The sequence below is a fragment of the Xenopus tropicalis genome, chromosome 6 (genome assembly GCF_000004195.4).
Source record: "Xenopus tropicalis strain Nigerian chromosome 6, UCB_Xtro_10.0, whole genome shotgun sequence".
Lineage (NCBI taxonomy): Eukaryota > Metazoa > Chordata > Amphibia > Anura > Pipidae > Xenopus > Xenopus tropicalis.
In genome coordinates, this window is record NC_030682.2 from 113,951,065 (window position 1) to 113,972,981 (window position 21,917).

Sequence of the window (21,917 nt, forward strand, 5' to 3'; positions counted from 1 at the left end):
TTTGCATATTTGCATATGTGATGGATTACTGTGTGCAACAAGGTTACTTTTCTTCTCTCTGTGTCCTCTTCATATTTTTCCTTCACAATTAGGTTTCAAAGCATCAGGCAAAGAAGTGCTTTCATCAATTTTATTTGGAAAGTAGGACAATTTAAAATTAGAAGAATATTAAATCTAAGAGAGGCATTTGTAATAAAAATACAATATATTGACTCATTACAGGATAGTTTATCATGTTCATCATGGCCAACTTCACCAGGTCTGAGATGGGAAAAGAGATGGTGTGATCTACGGTTAATTCCTCTTCTTCATTCAAGACTATCACAACATATTACAGGAACAGATCTGTGCAGGTAATGCCAATAACAAGATGCAATTTCTTAAAAATATTCTCATTGTAAAACTGTCTAAAGATCTCTTAAGGGCGATGTAATAAAAAGTCCTTTGGATTCCCCCGTTTGAACTTGAATACATCTCCCTATAGTGTTTTAAATGTTAATTCAGTTTCTAGCACAACCTTGAAGGGGGAATAAGAGAATTAGGTTAGAATGTATTAGGATGGACCTGTACTCTCTTTTGCATAGGCATCTATCTAACATTGGGCACAATATTGGTATAAAATACTTACCGTTTACACATTTACACATTACACATTTTTTAAATTTGTGTGCACTTCAGTTTACATCTTAGTTTGAAGATTACTATATTATGGGGTATGGGGGAAATGTATTTAAGGTCACAATTTTTCCCAAGATTAATAAAAATCACAGTGAAAAACACTACTTTGGATACAGTATATTCAAGTTTTTGGTTTTTTTTTAAACTTGAATTATTGTAATTTATCAAAAGAAAAAATTGTGGATGTAAATATGATAAGCTCTGCCACTCGGCCCCTGATATTCTATAGAAGTCAGTGGGGCATATATCTGGAGTATTCTGAAGTTTGCAATCTATTTTCTTTTTACACTGAAAAAATGCAGTTCTGTTGTGTAACCCACAAATGTTTTTACTTAAATATAATTTGGATGGAAAAAGAAAATGTTGGAGCATCAAAAATTCATTGAGTCATTGAAGCCAATGGGCAACTTTTTCCACTGTGATTTTTTTTCTGTGCAAGATACATTGGAGTCAATAGGCATTTTTTTGCAGTGCCTTTTCCTTAGGTGCCTTTTTTCTCTGCAATTTTATCCACAGTGACTACACAATGAACACATTGGAGTCTATGGGCATTTTTTTCTTTTAAATACATTTGAGTCTCTGTGTGCTTTGTTGCTGCTTTAGTTATGTGGCATTTAGTGAAAATACTTGTTGATGACCAAATGCAGACATTTGTTGCAAATCCAGACTTTACTGAAAATGTTTGCTCATCATTAATAATAAATAATGATTGTGTGAGTTCCCATCATAATCTGGATACAAATAGTTGTAGGCAGTGCAATTGAAGTGCTCATGGATAGCCACACCAAATTTATATTCAATTTAGCCCTCACTGAAACTAAAGAAAGCTACAGTAAGTAACAAAAAAGAACTCAATTCTTTTGTAACTTGAATTTTTATTGTATTAAGTATTTTATTTTAAAATAGAAAAAAGCAATATAACAGATACAGGAGAGTAACAATGATAAATTACAGAGGCCACAGTGAAGGGATAGTTATTAAAAAGAAGAGAAAAAGAAAGAAAAATAACAATTATACAATATACAAGTTTCAGTGGAGACGTATATATCAGAATCTTTTAAAACACATCTTGTCCAGAGTTTTTTTTTTGTTTACCCAAAAATGTCTTCTGCAAACCCCACAAGGACTGTAGTGTTCTCTCATGACTGATGTCCTGTTATATAAAGCCAACAAAACATAGAAAGGTCAATAACATATTCCTGGTCCATTAGAAGGAGAAGGCTGTGCTCAAGGTTTAAAAATAACAGGTGCCCCAAAGCATCTTCTTCTCATATACAGTCCTTTCCTGGAAATGTCATTTCTTATGACAGATAAAACTAAATATGTCATTGGTGACTGGATTATGCTTACACACACATATATATATATATTACAGTAAGTAGCAAGGCAATAAGTGATATGGTATTGGCTCTATATTTTGTATCTAGAGCTTGGTGTAGAGAACGTTACCTTTTTAGATGACCTTAACCGTTCTATTAAATTAATATTTGTTCCAAAGAACTGAGCAGATGGGAAAAGTATACGTGGGAGTCAGGATGCAGTTGTTTCTCAGCATTGTAAGATACCTAAGAAAATAATAGACTGCTTCCCACAGAGAATAAGATTAGGAGTGTGGAGTAATCGTTCTCACAATGTGAGATGTGACTGCAAATACAAATAAAATTCCTAACTTTAATTGAAATTATGTTTCTGCTAACCTGTAATATTACAGTGGACCTGATACATATTTTAAGAGATGTTTATCACAGATTTATGGATAAAATAATTACAATTTGCTAGCATCTAAAATGAATGTATCCTGTATCACCACAGGTTTCTAAATGGATATTTGTCCACAATTATACTTTCAAAAGCTAATTCACATTTCTAACAGAAAAATTAAATTTAAGGGATTTTAGAATATAGCGCAGAGGGAGGTGGGAAAATAAAAGACTATCCCTCTCCTTGAAAAGTCTCTGTGGCTACCATCTCGGCCTGTGCACTGTCCCAGAAGGAAACTATTAATTAGTTCTATTTTGCCATGAAAATTGTGCTGCTTTTTAAGACACATTTAGGAATGCCACGTTTTGGTTGTGGTGGAATCGGGCAGGGAAGCTATGGGGTGGGGCAAATGACTACCAAAGTTGCTGGCAGTGATGTCAGGGGGGTGGGGGCAGTGAAATTTAGGGATGGTGGCATGGCAAAGGGGTGGTGCTATAATATAGCTGACTATTGGTACATTAAGGCCATTCTGTCTGCAGAGTTTTGTCCAGTTTTAGGACTATGCAGTTTTGAACTGGATCGACTGTACAGTGCCAAACTAGACAGGTGGCAACCCAAGGCCACAGTTGTTTTTAATATCTTCATATACTGTTGAATTGTATCATACTGTAGCTTGATATTTACTACCTACTAATGCTAAATCTTTAACTTTTTTAACATTGCATATTACAGTATATCATGCAGGTGAAAGATCATACCGGCTTGATACCTACATTTTTTTAGTTTTCTTTCTATTAAGAGTTTAACAGTGCTAATATCATGAATATACAGTATAAAAGGAGCACCAACCAAAGGTCTATCCAGCCAGCAGGACAGGGTACTATATGTTCTGAAGGATTGACAAAAGATTTGCAATCACACATATAAACTGCCCTTAGCTCTAAAAACAGCTTCTCTTTTATCTGTAAAGTCTAAAATAATAAACTGACAAATTAATGTTATTCATAGCAACTAAAAATGTTGAATTAATATATTTTTTAAACTTAATTAGAATTAAATTTTTTTCATTAGGGAGAATTTACTGCCTAATGGAAAGGTTTACTGGGCAATGGCACCCAAAATGTCCCCACTTTTAGCTATTCTAGCCATTTAGCACGAGCTAAATGGCTAGAATATTAATTTATTATTAATAACTGTAGCCATATATCGCTATCATTTTCCAGCTTATTATGACACTACTTCACTCTACTTATGATCAAATCTGTTTCTTTTTGCTCCACTGAAAAGTTTACAAGACAGCAAAAAACTTGCGAAATGCGGCTACCATGTAATTTTTTTACGCGACTGCAACTTTTTCCATGACAAATTTTTTTACAGTAGTTTCGCAGTGAATCCATGGCTACCGAAAAAAAATTTCCACCTAAAACCTGTCAAGATGCCTTAAAAGTTAATGGGAAGTGTTCCTTTAGCATTCAAGCAAATTACAATAAAATTTATGCCAGTTTTACAATAACAGTTTTATTCCACATGTACCATAATTCCTCTCTTTTCATATTTATAGGCAAAATGCTTTTCAGGTCACTGCTGTTGATGGGGTTGGAAGTGGAATAATACAATGTTTATTGGCGGAAGAGTGCATTGATTGGTTGCAATCTATATCTGCTAACATATCAAACCTCACAAAGCACAATGTAAGTAATAAATAAAAAAGAATGAATTTGAGTTCTCTCTATAATATATTTTCTGTTAATGTAGAAACTTGCATTGTGTGTGCAAATAAATAGAACTCCTTATGGTAAATAACATAATAGTATTATTTACTGTAACTATTGTATACTATAAAACATTTTCTCCAGTAAAACTATGCTAGAGGGGTTTGCTTTTAATATTATTATTTTTATTATTATGTTTATAGAACAATATGTGTTTCATCTTTCTCATGCAGTTTGTGATGTACAAGAACAGCTTGCTGCTTAAAATCACCTTGAAGCTCCTTTTAGTTGCCTCCAAGGCACAACTGACAGATATAAATTAAGCAGAGACTTATATATAACCAGCCTCAGCCTTGAAAACCTGCTTATGACATGTTAAGGATTGTAACTGGCTGAAGCAAATGGTCTCTGGTTTGTTGTTTTTTTTCAGTCAGCAGTCAAAAAGCTAAGCAGGAATTGTAATAAAAGTCACCAAGTTATTCCTTTATTGTCATATTTTGTCCAAAAGCTGGGTTTAAGTGCCCTGTTAGGGTGCCTATCTCTGCCTATACTGGGAGTATGTTTATAAGAAAAAAGAATGGTTAAACTGAATATATTATGATATAGGTCCCTCACCTGTTTATAAGGATCCCTGTTTCTTCAATCTTGTACATGTTAAAGTATTTTATTTCAGAACAAAGTTTTCTTTTTGTGTTTGTATTTTTATTGCAGTGTATTTACAACCAGTTGTGTTGTGTTCACACATCCATTATGTAACCTATGCCCCATCTCATCTGTTGTGTTGTTGTGTTCAGCAGAGGTTAATTAATGTAACAAATACTGACCTGAGCTTTTACTGTGTCCTTTTATACAAGAGAATGAGGAACAGTTTACTGATCTTTTAAATACTAAATGTATTTAAGCCTAGAATTTTATTAAATCATGAACCATGAGAAATCATTCATGTTCAGCAGGTAACACCAACTGGAAAATCTAGATAATCAGTGAAAACCCCTTTTATCAGCATCCCTTCTCCTTATGGTGCAAGCATGGATCCCATTACTGTGTTTGTACAGCATGCTGCGTTTGTATAAATGTTTGTATGAATAACAAGATGTTGAGGTTAGACACCCAGTGAGAGCAAGAGAAAGATTATAGAAGGAGTAGCAAGATTTTATCTAAATTGTCAGGCAACTCAGTCTCATGCTGTCTGGACAGTAGAATGATGTTGCATGTCTTTCTGAGAAGGAGACATTGTGCTGCTAACCTTTTATGGCTGCATCGCCAGTATCTGACTTTCTTCCTCCCACTTACAGGCCCTGTCATAGTGTTCACATGGTGAAGTTGTCACTTTCCACTATTTGATGGACAGACTTTAATTTCCATCACAAAGTGCTGCAGTGACAGTCATTTTCCTGCTGTCTCCATCTACTGTGTTGGCCAAAAATAACAAAAGGGGATCTGGAAACTGAATTGAATTAGTTCCTGTGCTATGTGGCACTTTTAATCTTGTTTAACCCTGCTAAATACTCATTCTCTAACACATTGTTGGTTGGGTTTTTTTGGTAATATCCTGCACAAAATATAGCAGCATAGTTTTATTTTACAGTATATATATACAGTAGTACACTATTAAGTATAATGAATATGTTCAGTATATGGAATAAAAAAGAGTGTATCACATACAGTAATAAGGCACAGATAAACTGGATTGTATTTATAGCAGTGAATCTGTTTATCTCTTGCGTCAATGGGCACATAAGATTTATAGGCACAGTCAATACTACTGTATAGTCTACTGATTTAAAGATGCATTCATACATGACCTAATTCTTGAAACATATTTTATACAGGTTTCCTACACACAAAGCTATCTATCCAGCCATCATTAACTTTAAAATCAACTGTACATTTCTAAGCAGATAGCGATGCCACACATATTTGATACTGGAACACAAATGGGATTATGTAATAAAAAGGCACAAAGCCTGCCCATGTATAGTAACCCATAGCAGCCAATCAGATGTTTGTATTCAAACAGCTGACCAATTAATCCTACCTGCTAATTATATTTGTTACCTCACTGATAGTACACCTAACCCCTATATGTGTGGTGACCAATTAATGTTGTATTCTGACTAGTTACTATAACTAGACCTGTAGCAAACCTTTTTATTCCACAACTTCCTTTTGCCTTATAAAATTGCCATCAAAATATCTTGCATCCTGCCTTATATCCTATCTGTGACTGAACAACACTACTCAGTACTTGCCTCAGCAACACCTGCCATTTATTGGTTAAATAAAGCATGTCCAGACAATATGAGTTTGCCATAGAAAGAAGCTGCCTGGAAAGTGCACCACAAGACTATATTATAAATTGCATCCCTGAGCCTATATTCTCAAATAAGGCGGCATTTTCATATTGTGTTAAATAGCAAAGTTGAGAGACACTGGTTTATAACAACTGGCACATACTGTAATACCTCAGTAAAAACCTCATAAAAAGAATGGCAGCTAAGCACAATCAATCAGAACTTTACACAGACTATTCAGAGAGGTTACTTATACTCCGCATACAAAAAAGAGAGGGAGATTGATCAATGCACATTCCCTGGTACCCTGTTTCATAAGTAAATAAATATCTATGCTAGTGCGTGTATTTTCAACAGGGGTTTTTTAGTTACAAAATTATGATCATAAGAGTGATAAGCCACCATACCACGTCAAGGTTAAACACATATGGTGGTCCTTACTATTTACCTCTGGTCATATTTTTCAAAGGCTGGCACTTCCGAGCATAGTAGCCTTTCTTGACCTGGGGGCTGGTTTCAGTCAGAGGGCTTAGTCCACCCCCATGCCTTTAGCTTTTATAGGAAGAGATTGCCAAGACCACAGTACTGGTTCTACAGGATTAAAGGAGAATGCAAGTCAAAATTTAAAAAGCATACTGCCCAATAGCCCTCCTATTGTTTAGCAAAAACACCACACTTTTGGCTCACCTAATCAAATATTTACTCAGTCACACTTACTTCACATTTTCTAGAACAGGCAGCCATCTCTAAAAAGGTATTCTCCCTTCCTTTCCCTCCTTGCTTCATACTGCACATGTGTTTCATTCCCTCCCCCCCTCCCCTCTGCCAGATCCGCTTCTGATTGGCTGGTGGGCATGTTTAGCTCAGAACAGGAGTCAGGATCAAGTTACACACATGCTCAGAGAATAGGAAGGCTGCCGCTGGCACCTACAGGAAGGGGAGAGAGATTTCAGTGATGTCACTGTAGTCTTCACTCAGAGAAGCAAGCAGGGATCTGGGAATTTAGATATGCAGTACTTAAAAAGAATGCCTTTAGACTTACTTTTAATTTATATTAACCTTTCATTGTCCTTTAATCCTATCCTATCCTGTGGTCTTTGCAATCTCTCTCTATAAAAGCTAAAGGCATGGGGGTGGACTAAGCCCTCTGACTGAAACCAGCCCCCAGGTCAAGAAAGGCTACTATGCTCGGAAGTGCCAGCCTTTGAAAAATATGACCAGAGGTAAACAGTTAGGACCACCATATATGCTTTACCTTGACGTGGTTTGGTGGCTTATCACTCTTATGATCATAATTTTGTAACTAAAAAAACCCTGTTTTTTGAAAATACACGCACTAGCATAGATACTAATTTCTTTAGAAAACAGGGGACTAGGGAATGTGCATTAATCAATCCCCCTCTCTTTTTTGTATGCTTCTAGCTAATTTGGCCAGATCAGTCGCATTTCCATTGTATTTATATATTCTATTTAGCCTTGGAGTGCTCCCACAACCCCCTTTTGTGTATTTACTTATACTCTGCCTTTCTTTTGAATAACTTAGGGAAATACATACACATTATTATACACCTATATTTACACCTTCAGGGTTTCTGTAATAGCGGGTACAAACCACACTGTAGTTCCTAGCTGCTCAATGTCTCAACAAAGGAACACTAGACTTAGTAGTTAGGCTACTTCAGTGTCTCTAGACCTATATTCTGGCACATTTTAGACCGAGATCTGGAGCCTAAACATGACTTCACCAAAGCTACTGGTGACTATATGGATCTTGCCAGATGGAGTTGAATAACAGAATTGAAAATCTCAAGTTATTTTCTGCAAATTATTAGTACAATAGGAAACATTTATGGATCTTTATATACCTTAAAATATACAAGTTATTGATTTAAAAATATATATTTTCCTTTGTACAATAACTCTTCAATGTTATTTCAATTTCTTTTTCTTTCATGACAGATTAAAAAAATCAACAGGAACTTTCCTGTAAATCAACAGGTATGTTCAATCATTTCTCTTTTTCTTAAAGCAGAAAGTAAAAAACATAAACTGTTGCATATATAGTATAATGTACACTTTTTATTACATGGTAAGGTTGAAAAAGAAAACACAAACATACATACACGTAAACATTCTTATGTTTGGGAATTAACCCAAGACTGTGATACAAACAGAGAAATAATGTAAACTAGTATCATGACTTCATGGCAGGATGGGAATTATTTATCCAAACCACTTTACTCCCCTCCCTTTTACCGTAGATCCTTCATTCCCTATCTGCCCTATCACAGGGCCTACTTTCTCCTTGTATGCCTGTCTACATCTCTCAATGTTTTGGAACATAGCTCTCTCCTATTGCATAACAAGTCTTCTTCTCTCTCTCTCTCTCTCTCTCTCTCTCTCTCATTCTTTCTGTGCAACATTAACATGCATCTTTCTCCATATGTGTGCACGTCTCTCTGGAGGTACCTAACTCTTAATCTTCCTCTGTATTTGTGTATGTTTCTTTTTCTGTTTGCATTTTTTATGTTCTTGTTATGTGTATTATTCTGTCTTTGTGCAACTCTGTTACATAAATAGTTACATAGTTAAGTTACATAGTTAAGTTGGGTTGAAAAAGTCCATCGAGTTCAACCCTTCCAAACAAACCCCAGCACATACATAGACCCATACCGACCCATCTATACACTCACATACATAAACTATATATACCCAACAGCAGTACTAATTGTACATTTTATTAACACAATAGCTTTCGCTATAATGCTTGTTCATTTGTCATCCAAGCCCCTCTTATAGACATTAATTAAGAAAAGGGCATTTCACAAACTCACTGCCCTCACCGTGAAGAGCCACCTACACTGCTTTAAATAAAAGTTCTGTTTCTCTACTCTAAAGAGGTGGCCTCTGAACACCCCCTGTCTGTCTGTAATCCCCTCTAATGTACTTGTAATCATGTCCCCTCGCAAGTGCCTTTTCTTCAGAAAAAACAACCCCAACCGTGACAGTCTAACCTCATAGCTTAAATCTTCCATCCCCTTAACCAGTTTAGTTGCACGTCTCTGCACTCTCTCCAGCTCATTAATATCCTTCTTAAGGACTGGAGCCCAAAACTGCACTGCATACTCAAGGTGAGGCCTTACCAGGGACCTATAAAGGGGCAAAATTATGTTCTCATCCCTTGAGTCAATGCCCTTTTTTATACAAGACAGCACTTTATTTGCTTTAGTAGCCACTTAATGACACTGCCTGGAATTAGACAACTTGTTATCTACTAAAATTTCCAGAACCTTCCCAATTAAGGATCCCCCCAGCACACTACCATTTAGTGTATAACTTACTCTTATATTATTTCTACCAAAGTGCATAACTTTGTCTGTGTCTCTTATCTGTTTGTTTGCATCCCTATAAGCACTCACTCTCTGCATATGTGCTTCTATTTACCTCCTTTCAACCAATTCTTGTGTTTTCCCTCAGTACATTTGCATAAAATATCTCTCTGAGGAGGTCTATACTTCTTTTATTCCTGTTTCCAAGAGAATGTATTTTCTCCAGTTTGCATGCATGTCTCCCTGTGGTATTTTGGTTGAGTATGGCTTTGCAGTCCTACATATTCATTAAAGTATGACTGAATGACTGAAACACTAGTATTTTCCTATATCTATACTCATGTAGTGAGGTAAGGGGCCACACTCAAACGGCTGGAACTTTCAAGGTTGGACCTTCTTATGGGCTTGAGCTAGAAAAGTCTGGCAACCACATTCCTACACCTAGTTACCAAACCCACCATTTCCCAGCTTATATTTAATAAATAAAATTCAAGTATTAGGTCCTTGCTCTGAGACACCATCACAGAAATCCAGAATTTCTTTTAACTTAAAGGGGACCTGTCACCTTAAGAAATCATTTCAAATTGTTTTCTATTGTGTTTGTCAAGCAAAATAAACTTTACTTAGACTATATAAATTATTTTGATTTTATTTTCTTGGAATTCACAGTTGCAGCCAGCAGGCCGGCACCATTTTGTGGACACTGTTATCAACGCAGGCATTGCATCCTGCCAATATCTTGTTTCTGTGCCAGTATGGAGGGACCTAATGCCCATATCCATGCACTGGTTACAAAATTACATGATGAGGAGGGAGGGGGAAAGTGAGGAGGGCAGCAACATCTAAAAAGTTCTGAATTGAAAGTGAAAGTAACTGTCTGCCACACCTCTATGCCTAAGGCATAGAGGCGGGTCAGGCAATATATGATTGACAGCTGGGATTTTTAAATGCTTTTATAATGGGTATGGATGTTGAAATAAAAAATGATATTGGGTTCCTTGTTTAATTTGAAAAGGGATTTTATTATAAAGCTTTTTATGTCTGGGTGACAGGTCCACTTTAAACAAGTGTTTTACTAAAATGAAGCTTAGGAGGATCAGTCAGTTCTAGAAATCATGTTGTAATATTTTGTAATTCTCTCTTGAATCCAGCTTTGCAGCTATGTACATACTTTAGGTTTGGATAGGCCAACACTGAAAATACTATTCACTTCCAGTAAGTGGCTAACTAGTTTATATTCACCAGCACCAGAGACAATTGGAATGCTTCTGTAAAGTGTTACTTTAATAATTGTATGGACAATAGTAATGCCATTAATACATTCCAGTGTGCATATTTCACTGTGTTTCTCTCTCTGTAGGTGGTTTTGGTCCCAGCACGACATATATATCAATAGTTAATAGGTAAATGTAGTGTTAGACTGTTAGGTAGTAGCATCCCAGATGGGCCTAAGGGTAGTACTGGCTGAGAAATGGCTGGCAGAGTGACAGGAATTAACCTGGCCTACCTGTGACTGCACTTGGATTTTGGTCAGAAAAATGTTTGCATTTTCTGTTCAAAAACCACCCCAATGGCACAGTAGCAGGCAGATTGCATTGATTCCTGTCACTGTGTATGTGGGGCTGACAGGGTAGATCAGCCTTTTCTCTGCCAGAATTTATTGCCTGTGTTGCCTTTTGCTCCAAAGTATTAGTCTGACACAACAGAGTAATTCAATGGTTCTTCCAATGGGTCCTCCTATTCTCATTCATAATAACTTCTACTATCAAGGTCAGTTATTTAGAAAAATCCAGTTCCATGTATTTTGAATTGTTTGGCAGCTCAACAACTTCTCATTCTAATTTGAAATGTACCTCATGAATTTGCTGGAATGCAGTGAATTTACTTCTGTCACAGAATATTTACTGTGTAGAGGTATGTCCATCTATAATGCAAGATGACAGGGCAGGCAGCTGTTATAGTTAAATGTCACATTTCAATGTGTGCTAGTCATTTGGGTGGTGAATTTTCCTACCAGATGAACTGAGCCTTGAGAAGCCTTTCTGTTCTGTATATAAAGAAACCCGTGGTACAGGCTGATGTATGCCAGTGGAACGCACATGAATAAATATAGACTGAATGGGACTAATCGGTAGATTACCTTACAAATAGAAGAAAAATGCTATCTCTTCATATTAATGTATTTGCCGTGCCGCCTTCACAAGCTTCAGTCAAATCTTTTAGCATATTCATTAATGAAATAATTTTTCTGTCAAAAGATATATGTACTGTATATCCACTAGTCTTTGTCTTGAGAATCAACAGATTTTCTGAAATGTGACTGTCTATATTAAGCAGTCAAGCAAAAGAGGGAAAATGGGTTGCTAAGCAATACAGTTCATAAGCTTTTTACCTTAGCTAAATAAATAGCCAATAATAAGATTACCGGAATTGTAAGTATCGGGATTAACTAGCATGACATTATGCAGGCGTCAGTATAAAGGAATAGGTTTTGTAGAAGTATGTTGGAAAGTTTACTTCTCACGACTAATTTGTTTCAGGATATTTTAGACAAAGGTTGAATTTCATTTTAACTTTTTAATTTATGAATCTTTCTTAAAGAACTCAATTTACATGAACAAATATAATAATTATCTTTTCTAATAATAATTATCTTTTAGTAATAAAAAAACCTTTAACTTTTTCTTGCCTACTAGCACTTTGTTATATTCTACCAGCTTTATAGAGACTCTCCTGCAGATAGCTTGATAATAGAGGGAGCTAGAGATATCGCCCTTTGCATTCCTTAGGTTAGCCTGGCTTGCCAAAAAAGCAAATTATTTATTGTACAATAGTCACAAACTCTGTAAAAGAAATAGAAAGTGAACAGAAAGAGAAGTAATATTTTGGGGCCCAAGAGTAACCAATAGTCCCGGCTGGATTTAACCTTGTATAAACACCTGACTAGATACCGATTTGTACTCCACTAGTGTATTTCCCAAAAGAGGTTCAGGTTAAATATTTCGATTACCATTCTAAGCACTGTGCGTTTCAGCTTATGCTGACTGGCACCCAGTTTATTCAACCACTTATAGATTTTATTGTTCTCGTCACCAACTATTAGTTTGTAAATGTGAGTTTTTTTCTGATGCTACCTTAAATTTCTACACCCACAGAATAATGCTTCCCCTAAGTGTTTGTTGTTATGAAAAATCACTGTATTATGTAAAGGAAAATATGTTTATATTTTTTCTCTTGTCCATTAGCCTTTTGCCCCTTTCTTTACAGTTAATTAATCTATTTATTTCTCCATATGCTTTAGGGACACTGACCTAAAAGTATTCATTTTTCTTCTCTGCACTCACATAATTGTAATTTACAACTTTGAATCTGCAGACCCCTTTCAGTTTCTTTATACAACGCAACATGAGTAGAATTTATGGTACTGGATCCCAATTTTTGACACTTGCTGCAGGAAGACCTGTTAACTGCTATAATGCCCAAATGTCTGAATATGTAGGCTATATTAACTCATCTTGGGGTGCAAGCTCCCACATAGATATTTGGATAAGATCTTCTAGTTTTCAATTAAATTCTGGATGTAGAATGAAAACAAGGAAAAATGTTATTTGTGCCGTGCATAACCTAGTGTCAGAACCATGAAAGCTATCTAACTGCTGTCCAACAGCATGATGGTCTAAGTGCTTTAGGCCAAATTACTTCAACACAAATGGAAAGCAAAACTGATGACTCGTTGACACTTTTCACATGGGTTCTTGCATTTAGGCAAGGTCCTAGTACCAATGACCATAGCAAGTCAAGCAATGGTGCAAGAGAACCCTGGAGTTAAAACTAGCCTTGATGTGTCAGTAATTCCAATAGTGCCCTAGTGATTTACCATTACCGTTGTGTGCATTTGCTCAAGGGAAGGGACACCGACCAATAAGCAAACAATTTGCTAAAGAATCATGTTACAAAGGCAAACACTGTTGCAAAGGATGTAAATTAGACATGACATGTGCTGGAATTTTCTCAGGGGATAAATGCCGCATTGCGGGTAAAACATGGTAATTTGTGTCTGAAATTAATTAGTCATATGTACCATGTGGCACTAAATTATACTTTGTAAGTGCTCTATTACAAGGTAAGCCATTTAAGTGAGAATAATGTTTATTGCTGTAGCTGTTTACGTGGAAATTAAGCTAAGTTTCTGCTAAATAACTACCAAAAAGTTTATAAATATGTCATATTGGTTTACTTTTTTTGTTCTCTCTTTGTCAGATAGTGTTTTTGGGCTGGGTAGAAGAACGAGAACAGGATACACTTAAAGACTATGTATATTCACCAAAGTTCTTGGCATTAAGAGGGTCTTCACTCTACAAATTCAATTCCCCTCCTGTAAGTATTTTTAAATAAGAAAATAAGCTAAGCATGATCACTTTCTTAGATTTCTAAAGGGAAACTTAGATGCTATAAAATAAATCATAACCAACAGGTAACTTACAATATATGCTAAAAAGTGACCTTATCAAGGAATCTGCACATAGCAAAAATATCCCTGTTCTACATCTTTTCCTTGAGCCATTTTTTGATCCGGGGAGGCAGGTAATATTCTCCATCTATGCTTATAAATGCTCAATGACTTGACAGGAATGAACAAATAATATGTAAGTGAAAAAGTGAGAAAGTGAAAGATATTACTCTGTCCATACATTGAAGTATAATGGCTTGCATGCAGCTTGGCACGGTACTATTACAGCAGTATTCTACGGCAAGCAGTTTGGCTAAAACCTACCACTTCAAGGTGTCTCTAAGAGTTTGACTCTTTCCAACTCCAAAGTATGAAAAAATGATCCCCCTGCAGCTGATGTTACTCTGAACATTCTAAAGAGAAACTCAGATCTTCTGAAGGAACACTGGGTCCAAAACCAGGAAAGCCCTTCTCTATAAACTTTGCCTTGGCTGGTTTCTTCATCGCAACAACAACAGAGAGCAAAACATTTATCCATAAAACACTAGAGAAGGAAAAACAACAAGCTTCCTAATCTTCATATTTCATGTCTAAAACAGAATTTAGGCAAAATGAAAATCATCCACCTTACATGTAATGCACATCTAAAGATGACTCTAACTTACTGTGGGTAACAGTAACCAACAAGATTGAAGCAGATCAGGCCATTCAGACTGCGCCACACATGGCCAGCTGGGTAACTGCTGCACTTTTCCTGTGCTAAATATCAAACCACTCTGTAGACTGGAAAGGTACTGTATACCCCACGAAGTATATTTCCCAGGTCAGGTGGTCTGACAGGCTAGAGGACAAAAGTGGCTGTCCAGTCTACCCTTCTACAGAATGACCCACCCATTACAAACTCAACAACCAATCTCAATAGATATGGTAGACCCCACCAGTCAACATAGAGGACCCTTCAACCACATAAATCTTTCCTCAGAAGAAAAAATAAACTTACCTGCAAAGCAAAAATAAGCAAAATACACAGGTCTATCACAGTTTAGCAGATTTTTGAATGTTTCAAAGGTTCTTTACAAAGGGAAGAAGTGGAGATATTTCTAGATAGTAATGATGGGATGTAGAGAGTTCCAGGGAAAATGTAATTCTTTAAAGAGGGGTTGAAAGTTCTGATACAATTCTCATTGCAGTCTATTCATATTATAAACCTTCTGTTCACTTTCACATATACATTATGTATATATTAAGTGTATCCCTTTAAATCAGGACATTGCCATATATAACAAATAGTTTTGCTCATTGCCCCTGTACCTCATGCAAAGTCAAATGCTAAACATTGTGGCATTGGTGGAGAAGATGGTTAAAGAGTAGGATTCCAGAAAAATTAAAAAGTGTAGTCTTAAAGTTCAAAAATGTTGCTTTCAAATCACCAGCTGGAATCAGTTTTTTGAGATTGTGTACAGCTTGGATCTCAAAATCCCTATGCTAATAGAATACACAAAGCACTCATTTTATCATGGCTTAATGTATCCTTTAACGTATGAAACACCAGTCTTATTTAGTTAAGCATATGACATATTTTGTTCCTAAGGTTACTACATGGGACTGGATGCGAGCAGAGAAAAAGTTTACAGTATATGAAATTATGTGCAAGATATTTAAGGTAAGGGTAAGAACTCTGTGTGTTGTACGGAAATGTATCATCTGCTCTGAAATCTTTATATTTTATTCAAGTTCCCTAATGGCTTCACGTTTCAAGCGTACTTCTATTAAATTGGTTTGAAAATGTCAATTATGCAATAAAACTTTCAGAAAATATATTCTAAGGTTGGTTTCAAGTCATGGATCTTAGTGAAACAAAGGTGGAACTCGTAACTTTGTCGCAACTCAAAAACATCATCTCAGTGTTGTTGTGTGCCTTAAAGGGGTTGTTCACCTATAAGTTAACTTTTAGTATGTTACAAAATAGCAATATCTACATCATACTAACAGTTAATTTAAAGGTGAAGAACCATTTTAATAACAAACGCCACTCATGATTATTTGCTGCAGCTAAATCAGCCTTGTGTTGAGAAATTCAATACATTTTTATTGTTTGGCCCCTTAAATTAGAAGGAAGTGCCAGAGGAACGCCAACATAAGAATCTATTTCAGAAGAACAGTTTCTTTTAATCTTTGTGTTTGAAGCAGAGATTCACCTTGTGCAGTTCTTTTGGAACCTATTACATGCTTATTTGCTTGTTATTTTAAAGAATGGAGATTTTCTCCGCTGTTAAGTTACTTTATTAAACACAATGTACATGATACTACTTGATGTATGCCAGACTGTATAACTTCAGGTTTTCATCAGGACAGTGATCTTCTGGACCGCCGGAAACATTGCTTTGGGGTACAGTCAGAAACGGGGGAAGATCTCTACTTTTCTGTGGAATTAGAATGTGACCTATTGCAGTGGGAGAAGGCTTTTCAGACAGCAACTTTTTTAGAAGTAGAGCGGATTCAGGTAATACATTAGCAGTTGATTTACAACTTGTTTTACATCTATTCCATTTAGTCCATCTAGTCCATTTAGTCCATTATGTGAGTTGAGGATAAACGTGTAATGGCTAGCCATAGTAATATTTATCATCTACAACATTATTACTATTATAATATAATTATTATAATTATTATTATTATTATTATTATTATTAAGAATTCTGTATATTTGGTATTTGACATATGCAGGTATGGGACCTGTTACCCCACATGCTTGGGACTTGGGTTCATTCTGTAACTTAGATCTTCATACATTATGGGGCAGATTTGCTATAACTCTAACATTTATCATATTTTTATTTTAAACTCCAGGCGGCACATTTACTAATCCACAAATCCGAATGGGAAAAATTCGGATTGGAAACGAACATTTTGCAACTTTTTCTTATTTTTTGCGCCGTTACGATTTGCTTGTATATTGTCGCGACTTTTTCGTATTGAGCGCTCGTAAACGGCGGGCAAACCTTTCAGACTTTGCATGATTTTGGAAGCCTCCCATAGGACTCAATGGCACCCTGCAGCTCCAACCTGGCCCAAGGAAAGTCTCCTATAGGGCTCAATGGCACTCTGCAGCTCCAACCTGGCCAAGGAAAGTCTCCCATAGGACTCAATGGCACTCTGCAGCTCCAACCTGGCCCAAGGAAAGTCTCCCCATAGGGCTCAATGGCACTCTGCAGCTCCAACCTGGCCCAAGGAAAGTCTCCCATAGGACTCAATGGCACTCTGCAGCTCCAACTGGCCAAGAAAGTCTCCCATAGGGCTCAATGGCACTCTGCAGCTCCAACCTGGCCCAAGGAAAGTCTCCCATAGGGCTCAATGGCACTCTGCAGCTCCAACCTGGCCCAAGGAAAGTCTCCCATAGGGCTCAATGGCACTCTGCAGCTCCAACCTGGCCCAAGGAAAGTCTCCCATAGGACACAATGGCACTCTGCAGCTCCAACCTGGCCCAAGGAAAGTCTCCCATAGGACTCAATGGCACTCTGCAGCTCCAACCTGGCCCAAGGAAAGTCTCCCATAGGGCTCAATGGCACTCTGCAGCTCCAACCCGGCCCAAGGAAAGTCTCCCATAGGGCTCAATGGCACTCTGCAGCTCCAACCCGGCCCAAGGAAAGTCTCCCATAGGGCTCAATGGCACTCTGCAGCTCCAACCCGGCCCAAGGAAAGCCTCCCATAGGGCTCAATGGCACTCTGCAGCTCCAACCTGGCCCAAGGAAAGTCATGATACTAAAGCTTGAATGAATCCGAAACTTTCGTATTCGGTGCGACGGCTACGAAAAAGTTGCGACAATTTGCACAAATCGTAATGGCTACGAAAAAGTCGCGACAATTTACGAAAAAGTTGTAACGGCTACGAAAAAGTCGCGACAGTTTACGAAAAAAACGCAAAATACCGATCATTACGAAAAAAACGCATTCGGACGCATTCGGTCCGTTCATGGATTAGTAAATGTGCCCCAGGAGTGTCTGACATTTACAAAAAAATCTGAACTGATAAAGTCAGTGCGGGAAAAAGTCACAAACTGCGACTTTTTCGAATTGTCACCCTGCAGCACTAGGATTATTATTGTTGTTTTGTTTTTCATTTTTGCAGCAAAATAAAAAAAAAATCAAAATAGTCAAAAAGTAATTTTGATTTTTTATTTACACTCTGGGAGATTTAATTAAAATGGAAATAATTAAATATACACCATGCTGACTAGAAATTGCTTTCCTCATAATAATATATCATAGCTAATCTATTATTCTAGCATTAATACAAGAACTAACTTGAAGTATATTGCAGTACTAACTGCCACAACTCCTATTTACTCCACTGTAGTCTTTATGTGCCCTAATGGGTATATGTTCAGCATCTGACCTAACACATCTGTTTTGTTGAGGCTGCTCGAATACCATAAATCAGCTCCTTATAGCAGGCATTATATGCCAGGTTTACATCCACCCTCCACCTTGTTTGCATAACAGAACTTGTCATATTACATAAAAGAACATTTCAATGACTCCATGCAGATACATAGCACCCATCTGAATGTACATAAACAATCTACTGCACAATAGCCTAGTGTTTTTATTCCACATGAAACAAAACAGATAGAAGGAAATATTCTTTCCTTGTAGCCTGAGGGGGTAGTGCTCAGCCTCACAGGGCATCATTACACCATCTATCATAGGCATCAGTTTTATCAGCTAAACTGTTGTTTGTTACATTTTGAACATTCTGAACACTTGTGCCTTGCAGCTTGATATTTGCTCTGTTGTTTGGGATACACATTAACCCTAAATCTATTTCTGAATGATATAAAACAGTGCTGTTAATGTCCTTTTATTTGAGATTCTGATCATAACTGGTATCATTCGCATTGAGCCCCAAACCTCAAGCCATTCGTTCCCTATTAAATGCCCTACATTTAAGCAGGTTGATTTCACAGTTGTATCTTTTGTATTTGCAATCATAATGGGATTTAGGATTGTCTTTTCATGGACTATCCTTGCATATTCACCTTAAAGGAAAATGAAAGCTTAACTAAAGGAGTAGGGTAGAAATATTGTATATTATGTTTTTGGGTTCTGTACCAGCCCAAAGCACCCACATCCCTTTTGCACCCTTGCACCTCCAAAGATGGTCCAGTAGCTCCCCATCTTATTTTCTGCTGGGCCAGTCTTATAAACAGCAGGCCCCAATTGGTACCATTTTGGCAGGCCCCCTGCACAAGGTGTTGCCAGCTGGCACTAGATTCCAGGGTTGGGTGGCAAATAGTCTCTGCCTTTCACTCTTTCCATGTGACTGATGATGTAACCCTGCCTTATCACCTCTCTTTCTCTTGTTTCATTGACCCCCAACATTTTATGGCACAATGTGGCCCCCAAGCACTGGGCACTGACACAGCAAGCATACTATATGCAGTGTGAGACAGTGATTATTGGCCCCTCAAGCACACTCTACGCACTCTGGGATAGCAGTATGAAGGCAGGGCCCACTTTGTGTTTAATGTCCCAGAACACAAAGCTGCATTATCAGGCAATCATTGTTGAGGATGGGCTTGACAGCTTTATGTGTTATTTCCGCTGGTGCGGGGCCCCCATGAGGGCTGGGCCCTATTGGGTCCAATAGGTCCAACTGGCCTAAGGCAATCTCTGATGGGGAGCTCATGTGACAACTCTGAAGTACTGGACTATTACTGCTATAGAGATGCTGAACCTTCAGGCTGGTTCAATAAGTTCCAATTATAAAACATCACAGGGTGAAGTTCTCCTTTGAGGTCTACATTGGCACAAATATAACAAGAGGGTAAGAGAAGGGATGAACACAGTATAAATGAGAAGAAGGTGCATCAAACATGTATAGCAGGCAAATCAAAGAAATGTATAGCATATAGTAAGGATGAATGGGGTGGAGGCAATAGAAAATTCAAAGAGTAAGGCGATCTGGTGGTAGAGCAGTAGAATGAAAAAGGGGGTTTAAATAAGAAGGGTACACAGTCGATGAAGAAGGGGACATGTGCATATTATTATTATCTTTTATTTATATATCACGAACAGATTAAAAATCACCTGCCTAATGTCCCTATAACAGTCTAAGGTCCCTATAACAGTGACACACTATAGTGAATTCCAAGCTAATTAACCTGCCTGCGAGGCAGCAATGCTAACCACTGCACTACCGTATTGTCCTGTAAGTACATAAACATGTTTCAAACATTTCTAGACTTTCCCACTTGCTGCAGAGAACCCTTCACACATCATCTGAACAGCCCCTTGACTCTGTAATTGTACTGTAACTGTAGTGCTTTATGTCTGTACCTGCCACAGAATGTGCCTGAATGAAACATCTCAGTGTGAGAGTAAGAGCATGACGTTCTTATCTGTGACAAATTATCACTGTGAAGCTATATTCCTGTCACTCAATCGCAACCTTCATTTGGCTATGGAGAAGAACTCAGATATGTACCTCTTGCAGTTGCAAAGATAAGGCGCAGGCCGCCTATAAGTGAAATAATGTATTTCGCAATCCTCTGCCTGTAAAAAGGAACTGTGAAAATTCCTGTAAATATGTTGCACTAATATGAACAGAACTAATTTTGCTTCATAAATCGCACAGAGACCAAAATTAGATAAAAAGATTTCATGATGCATTAAAATTACTTGCTTACTACAAAGGAAGCAGACCCTGCAGTTGCAGCAGGGATCAGAGTTGTAGGGGATCCAGTAAGGCCCCAACTAATGAGCAATTTTAATACATTTTGGTAGAATATGTAAACTTACCCTAAATTGGCCCTAAATTGTAATTTGCTGTGGGGCCGAGAAACATCTAGTTACACCACTGGTTCAAATGCATTAAATTTACCATCATTTTACCCATTCGACCTCACATAAACATGCCAAGTCAGGATACTTGAAAGGTGTGATATACGTCAATACTATGCAATAAGAAGTAAAATGGCATGGAATTAATCGGGACCTGGGATTAATCCCAATTAGGGATTGTCGTATAAATTTACACTGCTAAAAATCATTTAAACATTAAATAACCCTAATAGGATTGTTTTGCCCCCAATAAGGATTCATGCAGCTTAGTTACCATAAAGTACAGGTATGGGATCCTTTATCAGTAAACCAATTATCCAGAAAGTTGCCAATTACAGGAAAGCAATCACCCATAGACTCCATTATAAGCAAATAATTCTAATTTTTAAAAATGGTTTCCTTTTTCTCTGTAATAATAAAACAGTGCCTTGTACTTGATCCCAACTAAGATATAAGTAATCGTTATTGGAGGCAAAACAATCCTATTGGGTTTATTTAATGTTTAAATTATTTTTTTAGTAGACTAAAAGGGGTTGTTCACTTTCAAGGTAACATTTAGTATGATGTAGAGAGTGATATTCTGAGACAATTTGCAAGTAGTCTTTATTTTTCATTATTCCACTTTTTGTTCAGGAGCTCTCCAGTTTGGAGTTTCAGCAGCTATCTGGTTGCTAGGGTCCAAATAACCTTAGCAATCTGTTACTGGTTTGAATGAGAGATTGATAAATGAATAGGGCTGAATAGAAACAAAAGTTAAAAAAAGTAAGAATAACTATTAAATTGTAGAGTCACAGAGCAATAGTTTTTTGGCTGCTGGGGTCAGTTACCCCCATATGAAAGCTGGAAAGAGGCAGAAAAAGAAGGCAAATAATTAAAAAAAGAAATTATGAAGACCAATTAAAAAGTTCCT

The 21,917-nt window shown here is 37.1% G+C and overlaps 1 protein-coding gene across 1 annotated transcript in view; it reads left to right on the forward strand.

The window, feature by feature from the left end:
* Positions 1–21,917, forward strand: part of sntg1 (syntrophin gamma 1) — a 208,457-nt gene that overhangs the window by 176,282 nt on the left and 10,258 nt on the right. The window contains exons 12-17 of the mRNA XM_004915197.3: positions 223–353; positions 3,941–4,070; positions 8,345–8,383; positions 13,975–14,091; positions 15,756–15,827; positions 16,515–16,667. Of these exons, the coding sequence (XP_004915254.1) occupies positions 223–353; positions 3,941–4,070; positions 8,345–8,383; positions 13,975–14,091; positions 15,756–15,827; positions 16,515–16,667 (642 nt within the window). The remainder of the gene's footprint in view (positions 1–222; positions 354–3,940; positions 4,071–8,344; positions 8,384–13,974; positions 14,092–15,755; positions 15,828–16,514; positions 16,668–21,917) is intronic.